Below are 27,829 nucleotides of genomic sequence, written 5' to 3'. Positions count from 1 at the left end.
GCTATCTTCGGTATAAACTAGCATCTGCAGTTCCTTCCGACACATAGAACCTATTTTCAGATTTCAACCACATCGAGCTAAACCACTATCTTCACCTCACATTATTCTTTTCCTTTATTTTATACCCATAACCTCGAGCCTATTCCACCATCTCACCTGGACGGTTACGTATTTACTATATACAGCTGTGCAAATGTAATCTTTTGAGAGTTTGAATTAAACCCACACACACAATAGAGTTGGGAAGGATGATTTATTGTTGTAAATACTTTTAACAAAATAATAAAAATTTACAGTCACATAACACATCAGTTTCACAATCGTTTTCAACACAATATTGGTGCAAATTTACGGTAAGGAACTTTGGTTACTTCTCTAGGTTAGTTGGGTACCAGACAATGATGGAAGCAGCAGATGGATATACTCGAAGTGGTTGACAGTGTCTGGGCCTCAATGTGGCAGGCACCCAGTAGAATGGGGCATTGTACACAAATTATAATGGCACCTTGATTAATTTATCGCTTATCTTGCTTGGGCAGAACTATGTATGATAAGAGGCGGAGGGTGGAAGGAAGAGCGATTTGGAATGGCAAATCAAAACCCATGTCTGGATCAAGTATGCATTTGGCAACAACTTGCGTTTAAGTCTCAGTTTATATTTCTCAGCAATGCCCCAAAACAACAGACCAAACCACTTTTCCAACAGGTGAAGAGTCTGCTGGCTTTCAAGTACTGAACTCCTGAAAATAAACCTGGTAAGGCATTTCTAAATAGTTCTGCAAATCAGGACAAAGAGGCCGACAAAATGCATGGTCCTTTTCTGTTTTGTATTTGTTGCAGTTTTTCCAACTAATTATTCTTTAAAACATTTATAATTTTAAAAAATAGGTGTTTAAAACAGAGATTCTCTGTTTCAATATAAAATACATCCATGCTAAACGTGTGTGTGTGTGTGTGTGCGTGCGTGTGTGCATGCAATGCAGAATTTAAGTGACATGAAACCAGCCCTTCTACAACAGGCACAATGCCAGTTCGGTTGCAGTTTCCTTGGAGAACACTGTTGCAGCTACACATCTCCTTTGCATGTGTGGGGCTGCGAGTGACATGCGTTCAACGCAACAAACCAGGGGATAACGTTTCTTATCTCAGCTAGAGTGCATTTCTGAAATGTTCACTGTGGTAAGCTTTCACCACATGCCTGTTCACCAACAGATAGATTAGCGCGACTAATGCAGTGGAACACAAGGAACTGCAAATGCTGGGATCTTGTGTAGAACATGAAGTGCTGGAGTAACTCAACGCGTCAGGCAGCATCTCTGGAAGACATGGATGAGCGACGTTTCATGTTGGGACCCTTCTTCAGACCATGTCCTCAAGAGATCCTGCCTGACCCGCTGAGTTACTCCAGCACTGCATGTTCTACACAAGATCCTAGCATCTGCAGTTCCTTGTGTCTCCATTTTACGACTAATGCTGTGACTAGTGGCCATGAGCTAAATGCAGGTATAGTCGAGCTCTAAAAAAATAGGCACTTATCTCATTAGAAAAGATTTTATTTTTAAAACAGGCTAATTTTAACCAAATGCACGCATTGTGGAGGCTTTCAATCATGTTGAAATGTATGCTTGCATTGTAAACTAACAAAATGTCTACCTGTAATTCTCATGTACACAGTTAACATTCATTCAATATCCATCCATAATCTATGATTATTGAATATTGATTTTCAGTCACAATCTCAAATCACATGATATCTATACTTATATAAATGATTCCTATTGAAATATTTGATATATTCAAATATATACTACATTTTGTAACAGGTGGATCCTTCCTTGGGTAAATCTATGTACACAACCTTATTCTAACTCCCAGAAGCCAACAATTTAGACTTGCACATTAATATAGAGCAGCTGAACAAGTGGAATTGTTTAATTTTTAGACTGGGTCTTATTTATAGCTTTTAAATCATGTGCCACATAAAATTTAAGAAAAAGGAAGATTTACGCATGCAGATGGTGCTTACTTGCATGGGTGATTGCACCAAATATGTATGGTTTTACTATATTAATAGTAAACTGTGCATTTACATGCATTCTAATAGTAAACAGCAGATATTTCATGTGCAACGAAGAGGCAACGCTTGTACACAAATGCATAATTCACATTGGATATCAGTTCTAAGGCTCTTAGTGGAAGAAAGCCACTGACTTCTGAATATCAACCTCACATTGTGTCCAAGGGCAAAAACTGGAACCTTTCCCACAATTTTCTACTCATCCTCTCTCAAGTTAGTGATTTTGATGAAGTGCCAATGTTCCCCAGGAGTTTAGTTAAGTTTAGAGATACAGCATGGAAACAGGCCCCTTTGGCCTACCTGAGTGGAAACTGGATATTCCAGTAAACCCGTGCAGTCACAGGGAGAACATGCAAACCCCACAAAGATGGCACACGAACAGAATGGGATCCTGGATGAATCTTGGGTCGCCTGGGTTTGGGATACAGAGGGCAATTGAAAGCACTCTGGCTGATCTAAACATAGCTAGATACTGGGGTTGAGTACTGCACCATTTTGTATATTAGTCAGTGAACTATTGGGAGACCCAGTGGGAGGAAAGACCTCATACATGTCCAGCTTCGGAAACACATAAAAAGGGAGCTATGGACAATTCCATTTTCCTATTCACGTCTATTTAAGCTTCCTATTAAAATTCATGTACTGTGTCAAAATCAATAATTGCACAACACTGATTGTTCAAGAAGTTTGCTGCAGCCAGACTCATTTTAAAACCTTATTAATTTCATTTTAACAGCAATTAAGTAACGATCCTGTATGAACCACTATAAAATAGAAATGAGCAAGCAGCAGCAGCAGATATTACTTTCAATGTGAAATCGTTGTTATGTCTCAGCTGCTAAAACATTGGCAAAGGATGATTTTTTTTATTTGGAACACTGGATTTGCCAAGCGAGTAAGCAGGATGGAGAAATCGTACCTCATTACAGCTGTTTGGTGACAATTTGTGTTAAGAAGGCATACAGAAAGTAAAGAGAGTGCAGCTTCAATGATCATACTGCATTGCTAGAATACAAATGGGGATTTTTTAAAGCAGAGATTCTTGATTAGAAAGGGTGTCACAGGATGCGGGGAGTGGGCCGGAGAATGGGGTTGGGAGTGATAGACAGATCAGCCACTACGGAATGGCGGAGTAGACTCGGTGGGCAGAATGACCGAATTCTGCTTTTATGACATGAATGTAAAATTGTTCTTATAAAAGTAAACACAGATCAAATTAAGGTTGGCTGATACACGGGTTGAAGATCTCACTTAGCTGCAGCTCATAAACCAGCCTTTTTGTTGGTATGCACTTGAAACAGCGCAAAACAATGCAGAAACAGCAAGGCTAACGAAAGGCCCACAACGTCAACTCTTAAGTGAGCCGCAATTCATTTCCCTGCGACTTTCATTTTCGGTTACTCAGAATGGGTTTGATCCATTTGGTTAATGAGGTGGGAGAACTCAGGGGTGCACACACACACACACACACCTGAATGCAGGCTCCTCTACATATATGAACTACACAAAAAAAAATCACACCATAATTATGAAGGCTACTTTACAGTGCACATCATGTGCCACACCTTCAATCAATTCCTTCACAACTTGGTTAATTCTAGTGGGCTGGCAATGGGAGAATTATTTCCCCACTGGAAAACCTGTTGCTGTGCCTTCCTTTACAGAGCATATCACGCTTGTGAGATTAAAGAAGAAAAAAAAAAGATCTGCAATCTTAGAACAGATTGCATTGTGGCAGCCACGTCGTGTTGGCTTTGCTTCCATTCCAATAAAAACCTCCACATTGGAAAATTGAGCCGCGGAGAATGCTGCAGTCCGTTTAGGAAATCTTGTGTCCTAACAGGTCCAGACCTGGAAGGAAGAAAACAAAAATGTTAGTGGGTTTCTGGCCAACAATGAAGAATGGATTTGCCAAGTGAAGAAGCGGTGATGGAGAAATCATACAATTGCCGCACAGTGGTGCAGCGATAGAGTTGCTGCCTTACAGCACCCGAGACCCAGGTTCAATCCTGACTAAGGTTAGCGCCACCAGCAGTGGCTGCCTCGCCAACTGTCTGTCTGTCCTTTCTTTTTGTTATCCATGCAAATCTTCTCTGTACTCGTTCCAGCTCAAATCGCAGCCTCACCAACTCTATTCCTTGCGCTCTGTCCTTGTTAATATACTAACCCAAAATCCACTATGTAACAATGAGGTACCTTAGCTGGATCCTTCAGATATTCAGATTAGCAGCGTGCATTGGTTCTTGTAGAAACAGGGAGCAGCAGATGCTGGTTTACACAAAAGGACAAAGTATTGGAATAACGTAGCAGGTCAGGCAACATCTCTGGAGAACAAGAATAGGTGATGTTTGGGGTTGGGATCCTTCTTCAGACTGGACTCCTACGAACTCGGCACAAATTACAATTTTACCAAAACCAATCAACCTACGAAGCTGCACATCTTTGCAATGTGGGAGGAAACCGGTGCACCCGGAGAAAACCCACGCAACTACCGCTGTGCCACTGTGCTGTCCTTCAGTCTGAAGAAGGGCCCCGACCCGAAACATCACCAATCCATGTTCTCCAGAGAAGCTGCCTGACCCGCCCAGTTAGTCCAGCACTCTGGATCCAATGGTTGTTCCTCATCTATATTGCAAGTAAGTTCAGAATAAATGAACATGACTTGCTTAATCCTGGCTATATCCAAAAGGTCAAATCCTGTCTTTTCTCTTCAGATACTTCGCAGTTCTTGAATTTTTAGTTTGTTATTTGATTTTATAAAATAAAACACTTACTTTAACTGTGCTATCCACTGCACCCGAGAAGAGACGTCCTCTGGAGACAGCTAGTGCGGTGACACTGCCCTGGTGACGGAGCAGGGTCTGTGTGCAGATCATGTTATCCATACTCCAAACCTAGAGCAAAATTATATTCATGCACATGGATATTGGAAACAACAATTATAATATATACTGGGGCTGGGAGAGGAAAACCGCCAAGCCCAGGCCCCGCTCGTCCCTGAAGATCGGGAACCGGAGAGGAAGTGGAGGGAGTTGGCGACAGTGGCAGATGGTGGACAAAGGGCCAGTAAGAAGGTTTTACATTCCACGCCCTCATAGTTGGCTGCGGGAGATGCCCAGGCGAAGGTTGAAGATGGCCAGGTGAGGAGAGCGTCGACGGTTCGCGGGGAAACCGGATAGAGGCTATGGCTGCAACGTGCCTTTATGCCTTCAGTCAGCTGCAGCTGGAACTTAAAAATTGCGCCAAAACCTGTATATAGGCTTAGTTTTTATTTATTATGTACTTAACTGGCAATTGTACCCAGGTATGACAACAATCTTACTACTCTGTATGCAAGAAAACTTTCATTGTACCGTGGTATATTTGATCATAAATCATCATTGGATCATTAAAAAAGGGACAAGGTGATATATTTCCTACATTGAACTGAGATGATAACTTACCCTGAGCGACCGGTCGTAAGATGCACTGAAGACTTTGGTCTGATCTGGCGTTGAAATCACAGCCAAGGCATATACTGTGCCCACATGACCAGTTAGAGTTCGGACCTGCTCTTTAGATTCTATATCCCACACCTTGAAAAGGAGTTAAAAGGATTACAAAATTGCAGTTTGTTCACAACCTCAAAACATACTGAAGTGGCGCAGGTTTGATCCTGACCTCGCTTACTATCTGTGTGGAGGCCAAGCGTTCTCCCTGCGACCTGGTAGCATTCCCGATGGTGCTCTGGCTTCTTCCCATGTCCAAAAGATATGCTGGGATCTGCAGTGTCTTGTCTTCAAAGATACACGGGTTGGGTTGGTCAAATGGTCACTGACAATTACCCCAGGGTTGTTGGGGAACAGGAGGATTAAGGGTATCAATAGAAGAAGCATCCCGACCCGAAAGGTCACCTATCCATCTTCTCCTGAGATGCTGCCAGACCCGCCAATCTTCTTTTCTAGGAGCAGCGGCAGAAACCCGGTTCAATCCTGACTATGGGTGCTGTCTGTACAGAGTTTGTACGTTCTCCCTGCAACCACTTGGATTTTCTCCCAGTGGTCCGGTTTCCTCCCACATCACAAGACGTGCGGATTTATTGTTAATTGGCTTCTGTAAATTATCCCTAGAGTGTAGGATAATGAACTAGCATACAGGTGATCGTTGGTCAACGTGGACTTGGGCCAAACGGCCTGTTTCCATGCTGCATTTCTAAACTAAACTCTGGAGTAATGGAGGCCACACAGCGGTCAATTTGTGCCGAGTAAAGTTGCACAAATAGTGACCTGGGTGTTTTAGTGCTGATGAATTCAGAGGAGTTTATGTTGGCCAAGATAAGACAACTTCTGGACTTGTTTTCTGGAATAGTACCTTTGGTTCTTTACATTACACTGAGAGCTCAGATAGGGCTGAGTTTTGATGGCTCATCTGGAAGGCAGCAACTCACAATGCTGCAGTCCTTTGGTAATTGTAACCCGCCTAGTTTTCGACCCACGACAGGTTGGTAATTAAACAATTTGCTCTGTGGAAAGGAACTACTTACGTGGATGAGGTTTTCATATGTCCCACACACGATGTGGTGATTTGTAACCGCGATAGAATAAACACTTCCGCCAGAAGTCTGCAGCACATGCACACAGTCCAAAGTTCTTATGTCCCATATCTGCAGATAAAACCCAGATATCCATTAGAGTTTAGAGTTAACGTTACTTGTTAAAAAACCCAAATCTTCAACAGCTAAACTTTATTTGACATAATCTTCCACAGCCAACAATGGACCACTGTGGGCTCCATCTTTCCTTGCTCATCAGTGCTGGCTCCGTTTTGTTCTGAACCTTTTCATACCTCCAGTTTCCCTCCCCCTGATCTTAGACTGAAGAAGTTTCCCATGCTGTATCTCTAAACTCCCCTGAGCTATGATCATTCTGACCATGGATGCTGTCTGAAGGGAGTTTGCAAGTTGTCTCTGTGATCGCACACCTTTCCCCATTTCTTAAAGATGTGAAAGTGTGATAACAGAACTGGTGTGAAAGGCGGGAGCTCAGCGATAGAGTTGCTGCCTTACTGCGTCAGAGATCCAGGTTGAAACCTGACTGCTGTCTGTACGGAGTGTGTACGTTCTCCCTGTGACCTTATGGGGTTTTTTTTTGGGTGTTCCGGTTTGCTCCCCCATTCCAAAGGCGTATAGATTTGTAGGTTAATTGGCTTCTGTAAAAATTGTAATTTATCCCCAGTGTATAGGAAAGTGCTGGTGTACGGGGATAGCTGGTCGGCACGGACTCGTTGGGGCAAAGGGCCTGTTTCCACACTGCATCTTTAAACTAAACTAAAAAGATGATCAATGGTTGTCATGGACTCAGTCGGCCAAAGGGCCTGTTTCCATTATGGATTTTTCAATCAATCACTCATAAACACAGTGTATATTCCACACGGGACTAATCCTTTGTACGGTAGATGGCTCTTCAGGAGGACTAATTAAGTCTTGTTTTGGAGGTAGCAACTGCGGGTAAGGAATTGTGTGGGTGATGCAATACAATCTGAAATAAGACATCTATCTGAAAGATGGATCTTGCTTCTATCTAATTCAGATCAGCAGGAAACTAATCCTTTAAAACTAATCTGCTGAGTGGACCCATCTCTTCTAATGAAAACAAGCAAGCAGTGCCACATCTATTAGTTATACAGTTGTTACCATAGATACAGAGAAATTATCTGGATTTGAAAGCATAACATGAAACACTGGCAAACTACAAAGACTGCTGCTAAACGGAGAGTTGGCAGGAATAGTACATGCAGATGATTCCCTAAACAAAATGTACAAATGAGGCCAATTTTGTGTCTGTACAGATTTGTGGAAAAATTCTAGTTGTAGATTGGCCCCGAAAGATATGGAATGTGCAATGTTCATTTCTGACCTAAAATTCTGAACATAAAATTGGTCGAAACTCCAGATATTGTACATTTTTAACTTCCCCAGAACCTTCTCCAAAGTTCAGGCACTTTGGATCGGATATATTTTACAAGATCAATGTTTAAAAGTATTATTTTCAAATGTGGAAGTGCTATTTGTAATATTACAAAAGAGGATGATATTATTACCATCCATGAATCAGATCTTAACACACAACTCAAATGCCCAGGAATGAAGGCGATTACAAAAGGTGGTGGACACTGCCTGGTCTATCATGGGTACTGACGTCCCCACCATTGATGGGATCTACAGGACACGCTGACTCAAAAACGCAGCCCGAATCATCATGAATTCTCACCACCCTGGCCTCGCTCTCATTTCACTCCTGCCATCGGGAAAAAAACGCAACCCACAGGTTCAGGAGCAGCTTTCTCTCAACATCCATCAGGCTCTTGAAACACTACAAACACCAACTAAACTACTAACTGTCTTGATTAGTAAGGGAGCAGGCAGGATCAATGGGGCTGAAAGGGAAAGATAGATTGGTCATGATTGAATGGTGGAGTAGACTTGATGGGTCGAATGGTCCAAATCTGCTCCTATAACTTATGAACATGATTCCACTTGGGACATTGGGCATTTGTTTTGCTCTACCTATTTTATTTTCAAATTTATTGAACTTTCCATTGTATATTTGTTATCAATGAGTGTTTACAGACCTGATGCGCTGCTGCAAGAAAGAATTTCATTGTTCCCATTTTGGTACATAAGCCAATTAAACATACGACAATGTTTAATTGTCATATGTACCAAAATGGGAACAATGACATTTACACATGATTTCAAGTTTAATTGCCTGTTAAATACCTACTCAGAGCACTTGTACACAGCAGACCAGAAGCTGCTAATCTGTGAGGCACAGCCACTGGGTACAAAGTATAGGTCACAAAAACTGCACATAGCAAATGTTATTCATTTATGAGTGTGCTGGTGTCTTTTAGGTTCCATGCACGGAACAGCACAACTCGAGGCTTGAACCACACACAAAAATAGGAACAGCATGCTAACCTTGATTGTTTGGTAGGACCCGCTGTAAAGATGGTTCTGAGATGCCACCAGTGCCCGTACCCAGTGATTCAAACCAGTGAGCTCCTTCTTCAGATTCAGATCTGTGCCCACAATGTCCCAAACCTTAGGAATGAATCACATTAAAATGGTGCGATTAAAATACAATGCAGGGACGGTAGAGTTGCTGCTTTACAGCGCCAGAGACCCGGGTTCAATCCTGACTACGGGTGCTGTCTATACGGACATTGTCCATTCTCCCCGTGACCACATGGGTTTTCTCTGGGTGCTCCGGTTCCCACCCACATCCCAAAGACGTGCAGGTTTGCAGTTTAATTGGCTTTGGTAAAATTGTAAATTGTACCTAGCAATAGTGCAACATTTAACAAACAGTTATACAGGCACATGGATAGGACAGGGTTTTGAGGGATATGGGCTAAATGTAGGCAGGTGGGACTAGTGTAGATGGGACATGTTGGTCAAATTGTGCCGAAGGGGCTGGTTTTACAATGTATGACCAGTGCGCAGGATAGTGTGCGGGAGGATTGCTGGTTGGGGCGGACACAGAGGGCCGAAGAGCCTGTTTCCACGCTGTAATTTTCAAGTCTAAAGTAAAGTCTAAAGATTTATTACCTTAATAGCTTTAAGTGAGCCACTGAAGAGCATGTTTTGAGACGATACCAAAGTGCAAACTGGATTGTCGTGTGCCCTAATGGTATTGACTTTTTGCAAAGCTGGAACGTCCCAAACCTAGAGTGTGAACAAAGAGCAAAAAGTAATGAACAGGCATCTGAGTACAAGCAAAACCCAATAAACAAAACCTGCAGGTTCTTGCCTAACTACCCATAATTAAAACATTCTACAAACATGAGAAAATGCAAAACATTTTACACGAGTTTCTACAATAATTAGCACACTTACAATTATGGTGCAGTCTGCCGAGCCACTGTACAACTTGTTCCTACAAATGAAAATTAAAAGGAGAAAATGTACACTTTATTTAGGTTTTAATTAAAATCTTGCATTCACTAGAAAATATGGCATCTTTAACATAGCAAAAAATATCCCAAGCATTATTAAATGGAATTTGATACAGCCAAGCTAAGAGATGTTGGAAAGGTAGCCAAAACTGGGTGAAAGTGGGAGATCTTAAGCAAACGTTTAAATTGAGGTAGATAGTACTGTAAGCGGTTAGAGAGAGATTTAATAGTATGAGCCTCGACTATTGATAAATGTATAGCTCTATAACGTAAAGACTTTAAAACGGGAGCAAAAGAAAATGTGGTTTTCTGACTGTTAGTGAAGAATAGAACCAAGCAAGATCAACCAAAGAGATTTATGAAACTTTATTACATACCCATGAATGCAAAGAGCTAAGACTATACCATCGTGTCCCTCCAGTGTCTTCTGGCACTTGTATGTGGTACAGGTGTCCCACACCTAAAGTGGGTGTGAGATCAGCTCTTAATTTTGCGTGATAATTACAGCAGGAATATTAACAAAGCAATCGATATTTATAGAGAAAACAGTGCAATATGTCAAGACACTTCAAGGGAGTGTCATGAAACGTCACACTTGAGGCACAAGAGATCAGATGCTGGAATATATAGCGAAAAAATAGATCAGAATGAGGAACTTTGAAAATTATTTTAATATTTATTTTTTTGTTTAACAAAGTAAATATTAAAATATTTAATCCCGAACAGTTAACTACCGCATATGCGTGCCGGCCAGGAACGTCACAGATGCGCGTGTGCTCGGTAGATTGGGCAGACCATCCAATGACAGCGACGTGGGATTTGCGCATGTTTTAGCCGGGACACGGTTTGTTAGGCTGCAGCCATTTTATGTTAGGTTGGGTGATGTACCATGTTTGAAGTCAGATAGTAAATTACTGTTTAACTGTTTTACCATTGCTCTTATTGCTCCAGTCAATACATAACAGTTGTGGTGGTCTGTGGAAGATGAAAAATACCCGGTGCGGGTCCCAGACTGTAGGAGGAAGCCGCCAAGCCTGACCCTGCTCATCCCCCAAAGACCAGAGACCGGAGAAGATGGAGCAACAACGGACACAAGGAGCAAGGCCGGTATGGTAGTGAACCGGGGTTTGTTCTTCCGCGCCCTCAAGGTCGGCTGTGGGAGACGCCCCTGGGGCACAAAGGTGGACGGGCTAGCAGAGGGATGTCGGTTCACTGGTCGATCCAAACGTCCAAAGAAGCTTGGATCAGGCATCGTTCATAAGACCAAAATCATGGACTGGACTTTGAAAATGGCGCCAAAACTTGCACATGGTCTTAGTGAACTATTTCTGTACACTTTCCTAATCGGGGATTGTGCTTCGGTACGGCAATACTTTATTGAACTGAATGTAAAAAAAATAATTTCTCTGCGTGTTTGCACGTGACAATAAAGCACTAAGGACCATTTCAAAATAATGTATTCTCAAGTGAGCTCAGATTATAACAAGAGTCAAAGAACGCACCTTGATTGTTTTATCTGAGGAGCCACTGAAGAGGAGATCGCCCGTAGAGTGGACACACAAACACCACACCGGTCCTTGGTGACCCACAAAGGTACCCTTGCACTTAAATATCTGCTGAGGGTCGTAAGCTGAAAACACAACAAAGCACTGATCAATTCAGTAGTCAGCTGCTGACAACGTCTACAACCAGTAGTAGAAACAACTGCAGATGCTGGTTTACACAAAAAAATCACAAAGCACTGGAGTAACTCAGCGGATCAGGCAGCATCTCTGGACAACATGGATAAGTGACGTATCGGGTCAGGACCCTCCTTCAGACTAATAAAATAAGCTGGAAAAAGTGCAGAGAAGATTTATGAGTCAGAAGAAGTGTCCTAACCCGATAAGTCACCTATCCATGTTCTCCAGAGATACTGCCTGGCTCACTGAATTACTGCAGCACTTTGTGGCCTTTAAAGTCTACAACAATATTACATGTCAAGTAAAATCACCAAATATCTTCAGGAAATGAATAGGCTTCCACTACATACTTATTTTGCATTGATGTGCAGACATTTATTCTGCATCTGTATATATTTTGAAGGAAGATATTTCAAGCAATACTTACAACCCAGGATTCCCATGTTTAATCTGGCATTGATATGTGAAAGTTCATCCTACAATAAAATAAAATTCACATCACTTAAAATGTAATATAAAAAGTACAATACAATATAACATGTGAATGCAATATTACAATTATCCATGTTATGTTACAATTGTAGAAGACATTGGTGAGGCTGCATTTGGAGTATCGCGTTCAGTTTTGGTCACCCTGCTATAGGAAGGATGTCGCTAAGCTGGAATGAGTGCAGGGAAGATTTATGAGGATGGTGCCGGGACTCGAGGGCCAGAGCTATAGAGAGAGGTTGGGCAGGCTAGGAACTTACTCCTTCGAGTGCAGGTGGTGTACAAAATCAGGGGGATAGATAGGATGAATGCACAAGAGTCTTGTATCCAGAGTAGGGGAATCAAGAACTAGAGGATGTATGTTTAAGGTGAGGGGAGAAAGACTTAATAGGAAACTGAGGGGCAATCTTTTGATACAGAGGATGATGGATATTATGGAACAAGGTGCCAGTGGAGGGAGTCGAGACAAGAGTGTTTTATTGTCATGTGTCCCAAAATAGAACAACAAAACTCTTACTTGCAGCAGCACATCTGTAATGTACTGTAACAATATTCAAAATACATTTGGACTGGTACATGGATAGTATAAGTTTGGAGAGATATGGGCCAATGCAAGCTGGTGGGACTAACGTGGATGGGGGATCTTGATCATCATGGGCGTGTTGGGCTGAAGGGCCTATTTCTGTGCTATTTGACTCTCTCAAAGAAAATGAATGTTGACAGGGACAGGCTGCATAGGTTCAGGGGTGGAGTTTGTCAGATGGATTTTGCAGCTTAGAAGTCTTGAATTGAATGGTTCCTAAATGATTGGAAGTGCGAGGCTAACAATATAAAGCAACAGCACAGGAAAGTGCCTGCTCAGCGTGGATAATCTGCAAATTATTTACTGAAAATCCCATTAATGTCAAAGTTAAAAAATACATAAAATGCAACTAGTTCTCAGTTTAGAGACATTAAAAGGTCATCCTTGAGTATGCAGTCATGCACTTGAGTTGGTTAGCAATTGTAATATTTGCAATGTTTGTGCGTGTGTGACGCTTTAGTTCTTGTATTTTTCAGGAACTATGTTATGAACAAAACTGTACAATTATTAAGGGGGGGGGTGAGCAAATAAGTACAAAAAGGAACTGCACAGTAATTTGACGAAAATCATGACAAAAGTCAGAACAAGAAATGAAACTACATTTAATAAATAAATACATGTACATTCATTCACATTGGGGTAAATGGATTGGTGACATTTGGGGTTGGGACCCTTCTTCAGACTAAAGAAGGGTTCTGAATTGAAAAGTCATCTATCTATTTTCTCCAGAGATGCTGGCTGACCCACTGAGTTACTCCAGCACTTTGTGTCTATCAGCATCTTCAGTTCCTTTTTATTGCATTTATTTACAGCTTACTCAACATTCCAGAGTGAAGAATATGGTGTTAGATTTGTGTTAATCATAGACAGACTCGCAGACAATTTACGGAAATAGGAACTAAATGTTTGCTGTCCTGTTTTTCATCTTTCCATGTTTTTGAAAGAATACTTTCAAGATGTGTTTTGAACTTCACTACTCTGTGTACTGCCAGTAATCCCAACATTATCAGGAAGTGCCATCTGTACTACATCCAGAAAACAAACATCCTTTTTTCCCAGAAGCAGGGACCGTCTCGCATAAACAAATAAACTCGAAGGCTGTAGGCAAAGGAGTTATTCGGAACTCCAGTTGCAGCTGGGCATTAGGAAACAAACTTTAAAGGTCTTACACTTAACATCGAGGCATCCCTGCGGAACTCCATCAGGTCCTCGCTGAGTTTACTTTGGTTTTCATCCAAAACATCTGAAACAATAGAATCACACTGGTTTCAAAACTGAGTCCATCACAATTAATGTAATTCAAAGTCCACCATAAACATTTTCAAAATGTCTTGTGGCCAAATGCATTATTTGGAATAACTTTAACGCTTACTGGGGTGGCACAGTAGCACTGCCGTAGAATTGCTATCTCACAACCCTCGAGACTCAGGTTCAATCTTGACTACAAGTGCTGTTTGTGTGGAGTTTGCACGTTCTCCCTGTGACCGCGTGGGTTTTCTCCGGGTGCCCCAGTTACTGTATTGAAGGTGGTTTGCAACTTTAGCTTACAATCTTGTTTTCATCCTGCAAGTTCTTGTTAATTACTTAGATGATAAATTTGCTTTAGTGGAATAAAAAGGACAGCGTGCTTACATTTTCTATTCAACAAGTACAGAATATTACAAATAATGGACATGCTGCTATGTAAGAAGTAAGTGGATTCTAATAGAGAATTCACTGCATTTTAGCTTAAAGATACAGCATGGAAACAGACCGTGGAGAAAGAGAGGCATGGAAACAGGGTGGCGGAGATAGAGAGGTAAGGCTGGGGTTACATAAATAGAGAGATCAATGTTCATACCACTTTGTTGTAAGTTGCCCAAACTAAATATGAGGTGCTGTTCCTCCAATTTGCGTGTGGATTCACTCTGACTGTGGAGGAGGCCCAGGATAGAAAGGTCAGTATGGGAATGGAAAGAGGATTTAAAGTGTTTGGAAACCGGGAGATGGCGTAGGCCAAGGCGGACTGAGCGCAAGTGTTCAGCAAAACGATCGCCAAATCTTTGTGGTCAGAGCACTTCAGAACAAGCCTGCCCTCAGCCATTCTGTACAAGTGATAACCATTATCTTCTCCATAAAAAAAAAGTATTAACCCTGATGGCTAAAAGCAGCTCATACTAGTGTATTGATCAAATAGTTATGTCAGAGAATAAAAAGTGTTGGAGAAACATGACAGGCAAAGTTTTGGGTTGGACTTCCTCCAGCACTTTGTTTTTTGCAAGATTCCAGCATCTGCAGTTTCCAGTGCCCCAAGGAATATCTAGTGCAATATTATAGATGGAGTAATCCCCTTCCTTCTCACTTATTCATGGTTAAGATCTACAAGATGACCTTTTGAAATTTATTGTCTGTCTTTTTTCTCCCGGTTAGATTGAAAATTATCACTTGTTCTACACTGCCTGAAATAGCAAATTACTCTGAGATGAGAGCATGTCTGACGAATTAAGAGCACCCTTAGAAGCAGCGACATTTTAAACTCAACACTGTTAATTACAAGATAAAAATAGAATTTAATAAATATTTACAATATTTTCTGAATTAACTATATTGCGCTATGTTGATGCCATCTGTAGATTGAAGATAATGGCAGAATCATCATGAAGGCAAAAGCTTCTATTTATTTATTTATTTACTTATTTATTTAGTGAAAGCTAACATAAACAGTACAGTGTTTAAGAAGGAACTGCAGATGCTGGAAAATCGAAGGTAGACAAAAATGCTTGAGAAACTCAGCGGGTGAGGCAGCATCTATGGAGCGAAGGAAATAGGCAACGTTTTGGGTCAAAACCCTTCTTCGGACTGATGTGAGGGTGGCGGGGGGGCGGGAAGAAGAAAGGAAGAGGAGGAGCCAGTGGGCTGAGGGAGAGCTGAGAAGGGGAGGAGACAGTAAGGACTACCTGAAATTAGAGGTCAATGTTCATACCGCTGGGGTGCAAACTGCCCAAGCGAAATATGAGGTGCTATTCCTCCAATTTACAGTGGTTCTCACTCTGGCCATGAAGGAGGCCCAGGACAGAAAGGTCGGATTTGGAATGGGAGGGGAGGGGGAGTTGAAGTGCTGAGCCACCGGGAGATCGGGTTGGTTAATGCGGACCGAGCGGAGGTGTTCGGCGAAGCGATCCCTAAGTCGACGCTTGGTCTCACCGATGTAGAGCAGCTAACATCTAGAGCAGCGGATGCAATAGATGAGGTTGGAGGAGGTGCAGGTGAACCTCTGCCACACCTGGAGAGACTGCTTGGGTCCTTGCATGGAGTCAAGGGGGGAGGTAATACAGCACAGGAATGGGACCTTCGGCCCACAATGTTTGTGCCAAACATGATACCTTATTAAACTGAGCTCGTACATGATCAATATCTCTCTCCCTGCACTTCCATGTGTCTATCTAAAAGCATCTTCAATGCCACCATTGTATCCGTCTCCACCGCCATCCATGGAAATGCCTTCCAGGCCCCCTACCACCCTCTGTCAAAAATACTTACCCAACATATCTCCATTAAACTTTCACCCTCTCACCAGAGAGTTATGCCCTGTAATGTTGGACTTCCCCCCTGGGAAAAAGGTTCTGACTGTCTACCCTATCAAAGCCTTTTTATATAATTCTATCAAGTCTTCCATCAACCTTCAACATTCCATAGAAAACACTCAAGTGCATTCAAGAAGCTGAAACCCTGCAAACCAAGCAGCATTCTGGTAAACCTCCTCTGCACCCTCTCCAAAGCCTCCACAATCTTGCCTGTATTGGGGTGACCAGAACTGCATGCAGCACTCCAAATGAGTACTACTTCTAGTCAATGGCATTAAATGAGGGGAGAGTTCAATTACTGCCGATATTCTTGTACACATTTAGCTAGCAACCAATGCAATAAATACTGGGATCCCCTACATACCAAATTTCAGTTCCAGAGACTTTTCCAGCTGGTCGAGTTTTTCAGAGAGTTTCCCCAGCATTGACCGGAGGAAGGCGATCTCTTGATCCTTTTGAGCCAGTCCGACCTGCATCTCATGAAAGCGATCGTCCGTCTGCTGAAGAAATTCCTTCAGGCCCTCAAACTTGCACACCTCCAGATGGGCTTCGTATGTGTCCTGATTCCCTACAAACGCACACCTGATCAAGAATCAAGAGTGTTTAATTGTCATATTTACCTAAACAGCACAATGAAGTTCTTACTTACAGCAGCAGAACAGATTGGTAAACAGAGTACACTTTGCTTCAAAACCAAGTGAGAGCCAAAAAGATGAGGAGTTGCAAATTGTGAAGCTCGAGGATAGAAACGTTGCGAATTGAATTGTGATGCCGCAGGAAGGAATGCAGGTGGAGGGATAAAAATCAAGCAATTTGTTCACCAATCGGCCTATGAAAAAAAACCTCTTGCCTGTGTTCACCTATTACTGGCCATGCTCTGTCCTGCCCCTCCTCTCTTCCAGCTTTCTATCTCGCCGTCCCCTGCAATCAGTCTGAACTAGGGTCCCAATCTGAAACGTCACCCATCAATATAGTCCGGAAATGCTGCCTGACCCGCTGAGTTACTCCAGCATTCCTTATTATGGAAACACATGCTATAGCAGAACTACTGAACATGGTAATTCTTATTTGCTCTTTAATGTGAAAAAAAGACCATTTGCAAATAAAAATTATTAAATGTCCACAAAGGACAGAATGGGTGCTATAAAATAATTTTAAAGAGAGAGAAATTATTGACACTGACCAACTCTCCTGGATTCAAAGTTAACAGGAGGCGGTAGGAGAATATTCAGTCCTGTAAGTTCCTCTCGTTGTCAGGGAAATTCAAAGGTAACCTTACTACATTGCAGTTTTAGCTATTTGTTGAATTTTTTATTCATTTAATCCTAGGGTCAGTCACACAGCAGAGAACAGATCCTTTGGCCCAACTTGTCCATGCCGACCAAGATACCCCATCTAAGCTAATCCCATTTACCCTCTAAACATTTCCTATCCATGTACCTGTCCAAGTGTCCTTTAAATAGTCATGGCACCTGCCTCAACTACCTGATCTGGCAGCATGTTCAATATAGCTACCACCTTGTTTGCGAGGAAAGGTGCCCCAAAGGTTCCAATTAAATCTTTGATTCTTGATTCCCCTACTTAGGTAAAAAGACTCTATGCACACACCACATCTATTTCCCTCATGATTTTATGCACCTTCATAAGATCACTCCTCAGCCTCCTGAGCTCTAAGGAAAAAAAATCTAGCCTGCCCAACCTCTCCCCATAGCTCAGGCTCTCGTGTCCTGGCAACTTCCTCGTAAATCTTCTCTGCATTCTTTCCAGCTTTATATTCTTTTGGAATAGGAATAGGAAAAATGAATATCTGGAAGGCAGGATTGGACTTTGGACACACCACTTTTACTGCATTCTATCTTGGGCAACGTAGTCACCTTGCACGATATTCGCATTATCTGTCAATCTCTTCTGGTTCATCAATTTTTAACATGCTCCATTTCACAGAACATGCAACAGGTTGGTGATTAGCTAAAGGGACCAGTATAGAGGAGAATTCACTTTTATAGGTCCACCACCGATTTTTACAGGAACTGATGGTCTGGCGCCTCCTTTAATCAGGACACACTCGAAATCCTCCTCGCAAGTCCCCCCGAAAATGTGATGCGTAGGCTGGGGAAGGCGGCCGATCTCTACTTCATCGAGACGCAAGCGCCAATCGGCAGGTCAAATTTGCCTCCTGCAGCCGGGGGTCTGGAACTTCAGCCCGTTCGGAGCTGGCAGATCCGCTCCCATCGCCGACTTCCGAGGCCGACTTTGCGGGCCAGTCTCTTGGTCCATTGGCGGCCTAGGCGGACCGTCCTGGTACCTTTGGACTCCTCACGGAGGCCATGACCTCTGTTGGTCTGGCAAAACGGATAATCGAGAAAGGTCGAGAAAGGCTCTGGAACCAAGGGTGCCGGCAAATTGGAGGCAGACCAGTCATTCATTTGAAAATTTCACTGGAAATGTTGAAATGAGGAAATAGAAATGGCTTTGTCTATTGCTTAAACATCTGCAGGTTACTAACCATATTCTGTTAAATGCATTCGTTGTAATTTAGTTTTTATTTTATATTTTATTCCACAAACTCCCAAACAATTAAACATAACATTTGATGGCAAATAAAGTGACATTTTTGCAAATGCATTAAAGTAATACTCACCCATATTTCGAGTGGGGACATTTGATGTGTTCACATTGTTTAAGATGGGAATCAAGATTCATTTTTAACAGCGGTGGGCAATTTGGGTTATTCGGGCAATAAACAGGCCTGTAATCACAGCTGCCCTCATGATCTCTGTGAAAAGACAAAAATATTCGTATAAGATGGTTTTAGTTCTACAATTTTATTCAGGAGGAATTGTTTCCTTCCCTATTTCTAATAAAGTTACTCACACATTCCATTGCAGTCAGTTATGATTTTGATACATTGACTCAAGTGAGGAAACATTCACACACTATTGTGTGACCACTAAGAAATGTTGCCCAGATACCAACTTGAAACATCTAAATTCAAGCACGGTTTATTGTGCTTTACCCTTAGTTAGTGCATAAGAAGGTAAAACTTTCCTAATTACTTGCAAGTTAAATGGCAGTCTTCTAATGAAACAAGGGTTAAATTTAACATAAAAATGTGAACATGTTGGGAAAAATAAGGTGAATGGGAAAAAGAATTACACATGCAAACTAAAATATAAGATAAATTTGAAATGATATAAACCTTATTCACACTGTTAAGATCTCATTAACAGCAACAAGACATATGAGCAAAGTATTTACTTTAGCAAGGACTCTTCCTGCTCTTCTTACACCTGCACAATGCATAGAGCTTAGACACAAACTGCTGGAGTAACTCAGCTGAATCCCAGAGATTCCTTCTATCCAGAAATGCTGCCTGTTCCGCTGAGTTACTCCAGTATTTTGTGTCTATCTTCAGTGTAAATTTTCAGTGTCTATCTTCAGTGTAAACCTTTCAGTTTCTTCCCACCCAATGGATAGAGCTTTATGTTTTATTCCAAAGATAGCATTTTGGACATTGGGCACTCCCTCACTGCAGTTCTGAAATATATATTTGCATTATGTGCGGAGATACAATTCAAACCCTTTCACCTTCTGGTCATAGAGTCATACAGACTCTTCAGCCCAACTTGGCCCTGCCAAACAAGATGCCCCATCTAAGCTAGTCCTAACAACTTTAAAGCAATAAAGTTTTCACACCCTGACTTCTAGTTCCTGCTGGAGTAGAAACCACGTGAATATTGATAACAGGCATGCTGGATATGAATTACAGCTGTTTTCCACAGTTGAGTCATTAGTCTCAAACACGGTGTGATACGATTATACCGTTTAATCAAGGTTATCTTTTTAACATGAATCGAGCAAACAATCAATGCATTTAATTACTTAATCTACTATTCTCAATATCAATCAACAGTGTGTTCCCTTATGACAGCTTTTAAATTGAATGTTCACTATGTGCCTGTACATACTTATCTAAAGCACCAGACAAAAAACCATAAGAAGAACATTACCCAGAGGAAACAGTAGCAAGACCCAAAGCCAGTGATTAACAAGCTTTTCAACTGGGATGTGAGATTACATATACCTGGGTGATGAAAGGGTTTATTCTCGACTGATACAAATTGACTACATTTTCTAATAAATGCAAATGCCTTGTCTTACATTATTGAGCTACAAATCGGCAACTAGAAGTATGCCACAGTTTGGGACGATGAATGACAACTTACTTTCTACAGCTCAGTTTGACAGTAAATGGACATCCTTGTGAGTTGACTTCGAAGGCGCCTGGTTTTCCATTCGAAGCTGGCTTGCAGCCATATTTACAGTGGACAAACAACTCTCCTATCTGTTCTGCCACTGCGATGTTGTTAACTACAACGGTCAGCTTTGCATTTTCAACGGGGCACTTTTCTGGGAATATACATACAAAAAAAAAACAAATTAAAGTCAGGCTGCACAATTCACTACACTTTATTGCATATATTGTAGATGAAAATGAACAGAAATTTTAAACTTTTGATTTCCAAACAATGCAAAATACAGCATGGAAACAGACCCCCTTAGGCCCACACCGACCATTGATCACCCATTCACACTAGTTCTTTGTTATCCCACTTTCGCACCCTCTCCCTGCACACTTGGGGCAATTTACAGCATATAATTAACTTACAGCCCGCTCATCTTTGGGATGTGCTATACCGGTTGATGTAAAGCGGTTTGTGAAGAGAAAATAGTGTTGCATTCAACACACCTTCGACCCAATTTGCCCACGCCAACCAACATGTTGCAGATACAATTATCCCACCGGCCTGCGTTTGGCCTATATATCCCTCTAAAACCTTTCCTATCTATGTACCTGTCTAAATGTTTCTTAAATGCGATAGTATCCGTCTCAACTACCTCTTCTGGCAGCTCATTCCATACACCTACCACTATTTGTGCAATAAAAGTCGCCCCTTTGACTCCTCTTAAATTGCTCCCCTCCCTCATCTTAAGCCTATGTCCTGTGGTTCTCGATTCTTGGGTAAAAGACTATGTGCATTTATGCTATCTATTCCTCTCATGATCTTGTATACCTCTATATCATTCCCCTTCGCTACAAGGAATAAAATCCTAGCCTGCTCAACCTCTCCCTGTAGCTCAGGTCCTTGAGTCCTGGCAACATCCTTGTGAATCTTTTCTGCACTCTTTCCAGCTTAACACCATCTTTCCTCCAACATCTCGAGGATGGGTGGCACAGTGGCACAGATGTAGAGTTGCTGACTTACAGCGCCAGAGACCCGGGTTCGATTCTGACTACGGGTGCTATATGTACGTTCTCCCCATGACCGTGTGCGGTTTCCCCCAAAGTCGACAGGTTTGTAGGTTAATTGGCTTTGGTAAAAAAAAACTGCAAACTGTCTCTCGTGTGAAGTATGTGCTAGTGTAACGGGGATCGCTGGTCAGTGCGGATTCGGCCTGGTTCCACGCTGTATCTCTAAACTAAATTAAACTAGCCGACCAAAACAAAACACAATACTCTAAATTTGGCCTCACCAATGTCTTGTACATATGGAATATGGAAACATTTGTGACGTTAAGCTCTTCAGCGCACAAGATGGAACTTACCAGATGTTAGGGCGCACCTTCTGCAAAATGTGTGCTATTTAAAATAAAACAAAGAACACTAGTATTACCAAGTGCCATTTTCTTCACGAAAAAGAAAGATGAACAAGTATGTGAAACTGTGGAATGTTAAACCGGTTTAGACTAGCAACATGATTTGTGTTCTACGGCCAATACACTGAAAGAGTTTCCTTCCTGACCTGATCAGAAAACAAAAACAATAAATGCCAACTCTGTGCTACAGAGCAGCTTCCCAGATCAAACACCCATAATCCACTCACATTAGTGTAAAGGCTATCAACAATTCCAGAAGTACACAAACAGTGTCACGTCGTCTCCCAGCCTTGCCGACTGGCATGCTGGTTGGAACTTCAGTTCTACGCTAGCACGCATTCATCTCTCTTTCATAGCCGCAGCAAAAACATTCGCTACTTGGACGTCATGTCCAACGTACATGCTTCCTGTTAAAGGGGCTTTCCACGCTAATAAGCAAAATCCAGCGCTTCCTGAGAAAGGACTTTGACTGTGTAGTAAACTAAAAACAAATGTCTTGCAACTAGGATTACACGATGGCATGAAGGTTTGGCTATAAACTGGTGATAATTTCAGAGGTTCAATCAAAACACTATTACAGCAAAGTTATTTATATTTATATACCTAATATAATTATGTTTATAGGTTTTTCAAGAACTCTCCTTTCCGAGAACATTTACTGTTAACGGTAAGAATCAAGAAACGAACATTGAATTCCTCCCTCTTTGATCCTCCATTCCACACCGCACAAAAATTAAGTACTTCGGTATGTTGTGTACATTTTTCAATGAATTAATATTTATGTAGAATTTTGGCTCCAGTAGTTGGACTAGCCATCAAACAGCAAAATTGTTCCTACTTTGCTTAAATATTAATCGCAACTGATCCCACACGTCCACAAACTAAAACATTCAAACACTTTTGAACAATTATGTAAGAGTATAGAATTGCTTTGCTTACACCACATGTTGTGATGACAGGATCTTTGAACACACTGCAACAAAGTTGGCAACATAATTTTACTGATGGCTGTTCAGCAAAAACCAAGAGTTCCTGGAATAACAAGAGCAGATTATAAAACACAGGTGATCATAATATGATACACAGCAGGCAAATATCACACATGCTGACCACTTATTAACTATGTTTTGCTTCTTAGGAATTATATAGTGGCTTAACTTCATCCATTTTACTAGTGAATCTTTTACATTTAATTCTACCATCTTGAAATGGATTTGAAAATACAAATTTCTAAATAACATCTGGCAACTAATTATTTTAACATTCATCTATTGATCTCCAGAGCTAGCTGTATATCCCATCCCTGCAGTATGCAAAATCCTGTATTTTTTTTTTACTGCATCTTGGTTATTGTATCCCATTTCCGGATTTAAGCAATTATTACATTTGGTTTATAAAACACGTTCAAAAGCACACGCGAAAGAACGCACTCCACAGAGATCAATTGACGGCCATTTCAGGCAGAAATTCTCGGTTTATTTATTCGCCCTTTCACTTCCCAAAACTGACACACTACGCTCTAACCTGCTCGTCTTCCTCTTCATGTAGAGAGAACGTGGATCGGAGAGACATGCTCGATTCCGAGTGCAGGGACCGTACAGAGATGGCCGAATCCGATCGACGTGGAGTACTGATCGGAGGCTACAAAAAGACAGCAGTAACAATTACTATCCTTTACATCAAGCAGAAAGACGAATTACTCTCGACTGGTGTAGCTCTGGCCATTACTACAGACACCATTTTAACCTTTTGGCTGCGTACAAAAAGGAAATTGTCAACATTTAAATGCCATTTTTGCAACTGACAAATATCCTTTTAAATGATGCAGATTGCATTGAAGTAGCTACTGGATTACTCCAAAGAATTCTGTAAAGAATTTTACTCATGCCTCTAGCGAACATGAAAATACTCAGTGTTTAAATATATCTGATTCCACAGTTCCCACAGGAAGAGAATCAATCTCAGCCGGTGTCGCTCTGACCATTACCAGACAACTTTTTAACTGCATATGAAAAGGAGACAGTGATCATTTAAATACCACTTTTGCAACAGACAAATATGTCCAATCCAATGTTCCATTTTGCATTAAAGCAGTTACTGGACGATTCCAATTAGCTCTATATAGAATTCTTCTCCAGCCTTCAATGAGCATAAAAATATTGTGATTAAGTACAGAACTCCATAGTTCCCACAGAGGATGATGACTACAAACTAGCTTGTTTTTTAAACACATATCTAATCGCTTAAAACTACAGCAGCTGCAATGCCTCAAATCTTAAAGAAACCACATTGAAATCCAGACCGCCAGAGACTCAAACATCATTACTACTGGATGGTAACTGGAAAGTTCTTCAAAAGAAACTCCACGATCTTACATTCCCACGTACAAAAAACATACAACGAACTTACCTTGCAACTTTAGTTAAAGTTGTCTTGTCTTCAGATTCTTAAAAGCTAGCAAAGACACAGACTGGACAAACAATGACAACACAGGCATTGTGCAGCTGCACTTGTCCCAATCACTACAAAGCTTTTGCCAAGTTTTCTATTCCACTAAATCTGGTGATTTCCTGCCATTCAATTAACATGAGTCGCACTTTGCCATTTCCTGCACTGGGGGCCTAACTAAGGGCAATAAACTATGTCATCGACTGACTCTACAAATGACTATATAAAAGTTTGTCTTGTGCTTAGTAACAGATTAATGATTAGGGCTGTATTTACAAGTGAAGCTATTTCCAGAGAGAAACGTAATTGTACACAAGTTCAAAGAAGTTGTATGAATAACAAACTATAACATTTATCTGATCCAACGCAAGGTGCGGAGATGTTAGGAAGAGGGAAAAATAGATGGTAAATTGTTTATTAAAAATATGAGCTGTGCGAATTAATGCAAGTGTGTCACTCTTATCATGAGACTGGCTAAGTCAGAATAACTTACTTTGGGTAATATAAAGGCGCTAACTCAAAATCAACATTGAGGGGATTCTGGAACAGATCGCAGCATTCAAAGCATCAAGCACCGCAAGTGGGGTTTATTTGAAGAACTGATCAGTGACATGGTCCTCACACTGCAATTCAGTTGTACATTTTTTTTAAAAGACACAACGGTCAGATAGGCACAAAATGCTGGAGTAACACAGCAGGTCCGGCACCATCTTTGGGTCATTCGGGTCGAGATCCTTCTCCCAGATATTTGGGGAAGGGTTTTGACCCGAAATGTCACCTAATCCTTTAGTCAACTACACCTCCAGATGCAGGAACAATTTCGTCCCAGCTATTATCAGGCAACCGAACCATCCCATCAACAACTAGAGAGCGATCCTGTCCAACTAGCTGCTTCATTGGGGATCCTAGGACTATCTTTAATCGGACTTTACTTGCACTAAACGTTATTCCCGTTATCCTGTATCTTTACGCTGTGGATGGTTTGATTGTAATCATGTATAGTCTTTCTGCTCACTGGTTAACACGCAACAAAAAGCTTTTCATTGTACTTCTGTACATGTGATAATAAAAATAAACTAAACCTAAAAGGGTGTTGAATGGGACAGTGGAGGATGGAGTTAAAGGGAAAGGGTTTCTTAAATGTGTGAGCGTAGAGACCGAAGGGTGTAAAATGAGGGTAGAAGAAATAGGTAGCAAGGTGAAAAGTAAAAGTGGCAGGCAGACAAAACCAGGGCAAAAATCAAAATGGGCCACTTTTCAACATAATTGTATAAGGGGTAAGAGTGTTGTAAAAACAAGCCTGAAGGCTTTGTGTCTCAATGCAAGGAGCATTCGTAATAAGGTGGATGAGTTGAATGTGCAGATAGCTATTAATGACTATGATATAGTTGGGATCACGGAGACATGGCTCCAGGGTGACCAAGGCTGGGAGCTGAACATCCAGGGATATTCAATATTCAGGAGGGATAGACAGAAAGGAAAAGGAGGGGGGGTAGCGTTACTGATTAGAGAGGGGATTAATGCAATGGAAAGGAAGGACATTAGTTTGGAGGATGTGGAATCAGTATGGGTAGAGCAGCAAAACACTAAGGGGCAGAAAATGCTGGTGGGTGTTGTGTACAGGCCACCTAACAGTAGTAGTGAAGTTGGAGATGGTATCAAACAGGAAATTAGAAATGCGTGCGACAAAGGCAAAACGGTTATAATGGGTGACTTCAATCTACATATAGATTGGGTGAATCAAATTGGCAGGGGTGCTGAGGAAGAGGATTTCTTGGAATGTATGCGGGATAGTTATCTAAATCAACATGTAGAGGAACCAACGAGAGAGCAGGCTATTTTAGACTGGGTATTGAGTAATGAGGGAAGGGTTAGTTAGCAATCTTGTTGTACGTGCCCCCTTGGGCAAGAGTGACCATAATATGGTTGAGTTCTTCATTAGGATGGAGAGTGACATTGTTAATTCAGAAACAATGGTTCTGAACTTAAAGAAAGGTAACTTTGAGGGTATGAGACGTGAATTGGCCAAGATTGACTGGCAATTAATTCTAAAAGGGTTGACGGTGGATATGCAATGGAAGACATTTAAAGACTGCATGGATGAACTACAAAAATTGTTCATCCCAGTTTGGCAAAAGAATAAATCAGGGAAGGTAGTACATCCATGGATAACAAGGGAAATCAGGGATAGTATCAAAGCGAAGGATGATGCGTACAAATTAGCCAGAAAAAGCAGCATACCGGAGGACTGGGAGAAATTAAAAGACCAGCAGAGGAGGACAAAGGGCTTAATTAGGAAAGGAAAAATAGATTATGAAAGAAAACTGGCAGGGAACATAAAAACTGACTGCAAAAGTTTTTATAGATATGTGAAAAGAAAGAGATTAGTTAAAACAAATGTAGGTCCCTTGCAGTCAGAAACAGGTGAGTTGATCATGGGGAACAAGGATATGGCGGACCAATTGAATAACTACTTTGGTTCCGTCTTCACTAAGGAAGACATAAATAATTTGCCGGAAATAGCAGGGGACCGCGGGTCAAAGGAGTTGGAGGAATTGAGTGAAATCCAGGTTAGCCGGGAAGTGGTGTTGGTTAAATTGAATGGATTAAAGGCCGATAAATCCCCAGGGCCAGATAGGCTGCATCCCAGAGTACTTAAGGAAGTAGCTCCAGAAATAGTGGATGCATTAGTAATAATCTTTCAAAACTCTTTAGATTCTGGAGTAGTTCCTGAAGATTGGCGGGTAGCAAACGTAACCCCACTTTTTAAGAAGGGAGGGAGAGAGAAAATGGGGAATTACAGACCAGTTAGTCTAACATCGGTAGTGGGGAAACTGCTAGAGTCAGTTATTAAAGATGGGATAGCAGCACATTTGGAAAGTGGTGCAATCATTGGACAAAGTCAGCATGGATTTACGAAAGGTAAATCATGTCTGACGAATCTTATAGAATTTTTCGAGGATGTAACTAGTAGCGTGGATAGGGGAGAACCAGTGGATGTGGTGTATCTGGACTTCCAGAAGGCTTTCGACAAGGTCCCACATAAGAGATTAGTATACAAACTTAAAGCACAAGGCATTGGGGGTTCAGTATTGATGTGGATAGAGAACTGGCTGGCAAACAGTAAGCAAAGAGTAGGAGTAAATGGGTCCTTTTCACAATGGCAGGCAGTGACTAGTGGGGTACCCCAAGGCTCAGTACTGGGACCCCAGCTATTTACAATATATATGAATGATCTGGATGAGGGAATTGAAGGCAATATCTCCAAGTTTGCGGATGACACTAAGCTGGGGGGCAGTGTTAGCTGTGAGGAGGATGCTAGGAGACTGCAGGGTGACTTGGATAGGCTGGGTGAGTGGGCAAATGTTTGGCAGATGCAGTATAATGTGGATAA

General features: G+C 41.5%; 1 protein-coding gene across 4 annotated transcripts in view; it reads right to left on the bottom strand.

The window, feature by feature from the left end:
• Positions 1-238: 238 nt before the first annotated feature.
• traf7 (TNF receptor-associated factor 7) overlaps positions 239-27,829 on the bottom strand; it is a 66,179-nt gene continuing 38,588 nt past the window's right edge. For 2 of the 4 annotated variants that reach the window (XM_055651669.1, XM_055651668.1), the window contains exons 5-21: positions 23,512-23,628; positions 22,927-23,019; positions 21,937-21,970; positions 20,556-20,739; positions 18,971-19,105; positions 16,694-16,911; positions 13,936-14,009; positions 12,122-12,170; positions 11,515-11,642; positions 10,390-10,472; positions 9,954-9,993; positions 9,666-9,782; positions 9,036-9,158; positions 6,600-6,719; positions 5,521-5,652; positions 4,852-4,971; positions 239-3,928 (exon numbers count right to left, since the gene is read on the bottom strand). In XM_055651669.1, the coding sequence (XP_055507644.1) occupies positions 3,914-3,928; positions 4,852-4,971; positions 5,521-5,652; positions 6,600-6,719; positions 9,036-9,158; positions 9,666-9,782; positions 9,954-9,993; positions 10,390-10,472; positions 11,515-11,642; positions 12,122-12,170; positions 13,936-14,009; positions 16,694-16,911; positions 18,971-19,105; positions 20,556-20,739; positions 21,937-21,970; positions 22,927-23,019; positions 23,512-23,628 (1,782 nt within the window). In that variant the 3' untranslated portion in view covers positions 239-3,913. Of the gene's footprint in view, positions 3,929-4,851; positions 4,972-5,520; positions 5,653-6,599; positions 6,720-9,035; positions 9,159-9,665; positions 9,783-9,953; positions 9,994-10,389; positions 10,473-11,514; positions 11,643-12,121; positions 12,171-13,935; positions 14,010-16,693; positions 16,912-18,970; positions 19,106-20,555; positions 20,740-21,936; positions 21,971-22,926; positions 23,020-23,511; positions 23,629-24,396; positions 24,498-27,829 lie in introns of those variants that run through there. The other 2 variants (XR_008725119.1, XM_055651670.1) reach the window with 2 other exon arrangements.

The sequence above is a fragment of the Leucoraja erinacea genome, chromosome 20, assembly GCF_028641065.1.
Source record: "Leucoraja erinacea ecotype New England chromosome 20, Leri_hhj_1, whole genome shotgun sequence".
NCBI lineage: Eukaryota > Metazoa > Chordata > Chondrichthyes > Rajiformes > Rajidae > Leucoraja > Leucoraja erinaceus.
This window is presented reverse-complemented; position numbering and strand designations above follow the sequence as displayed.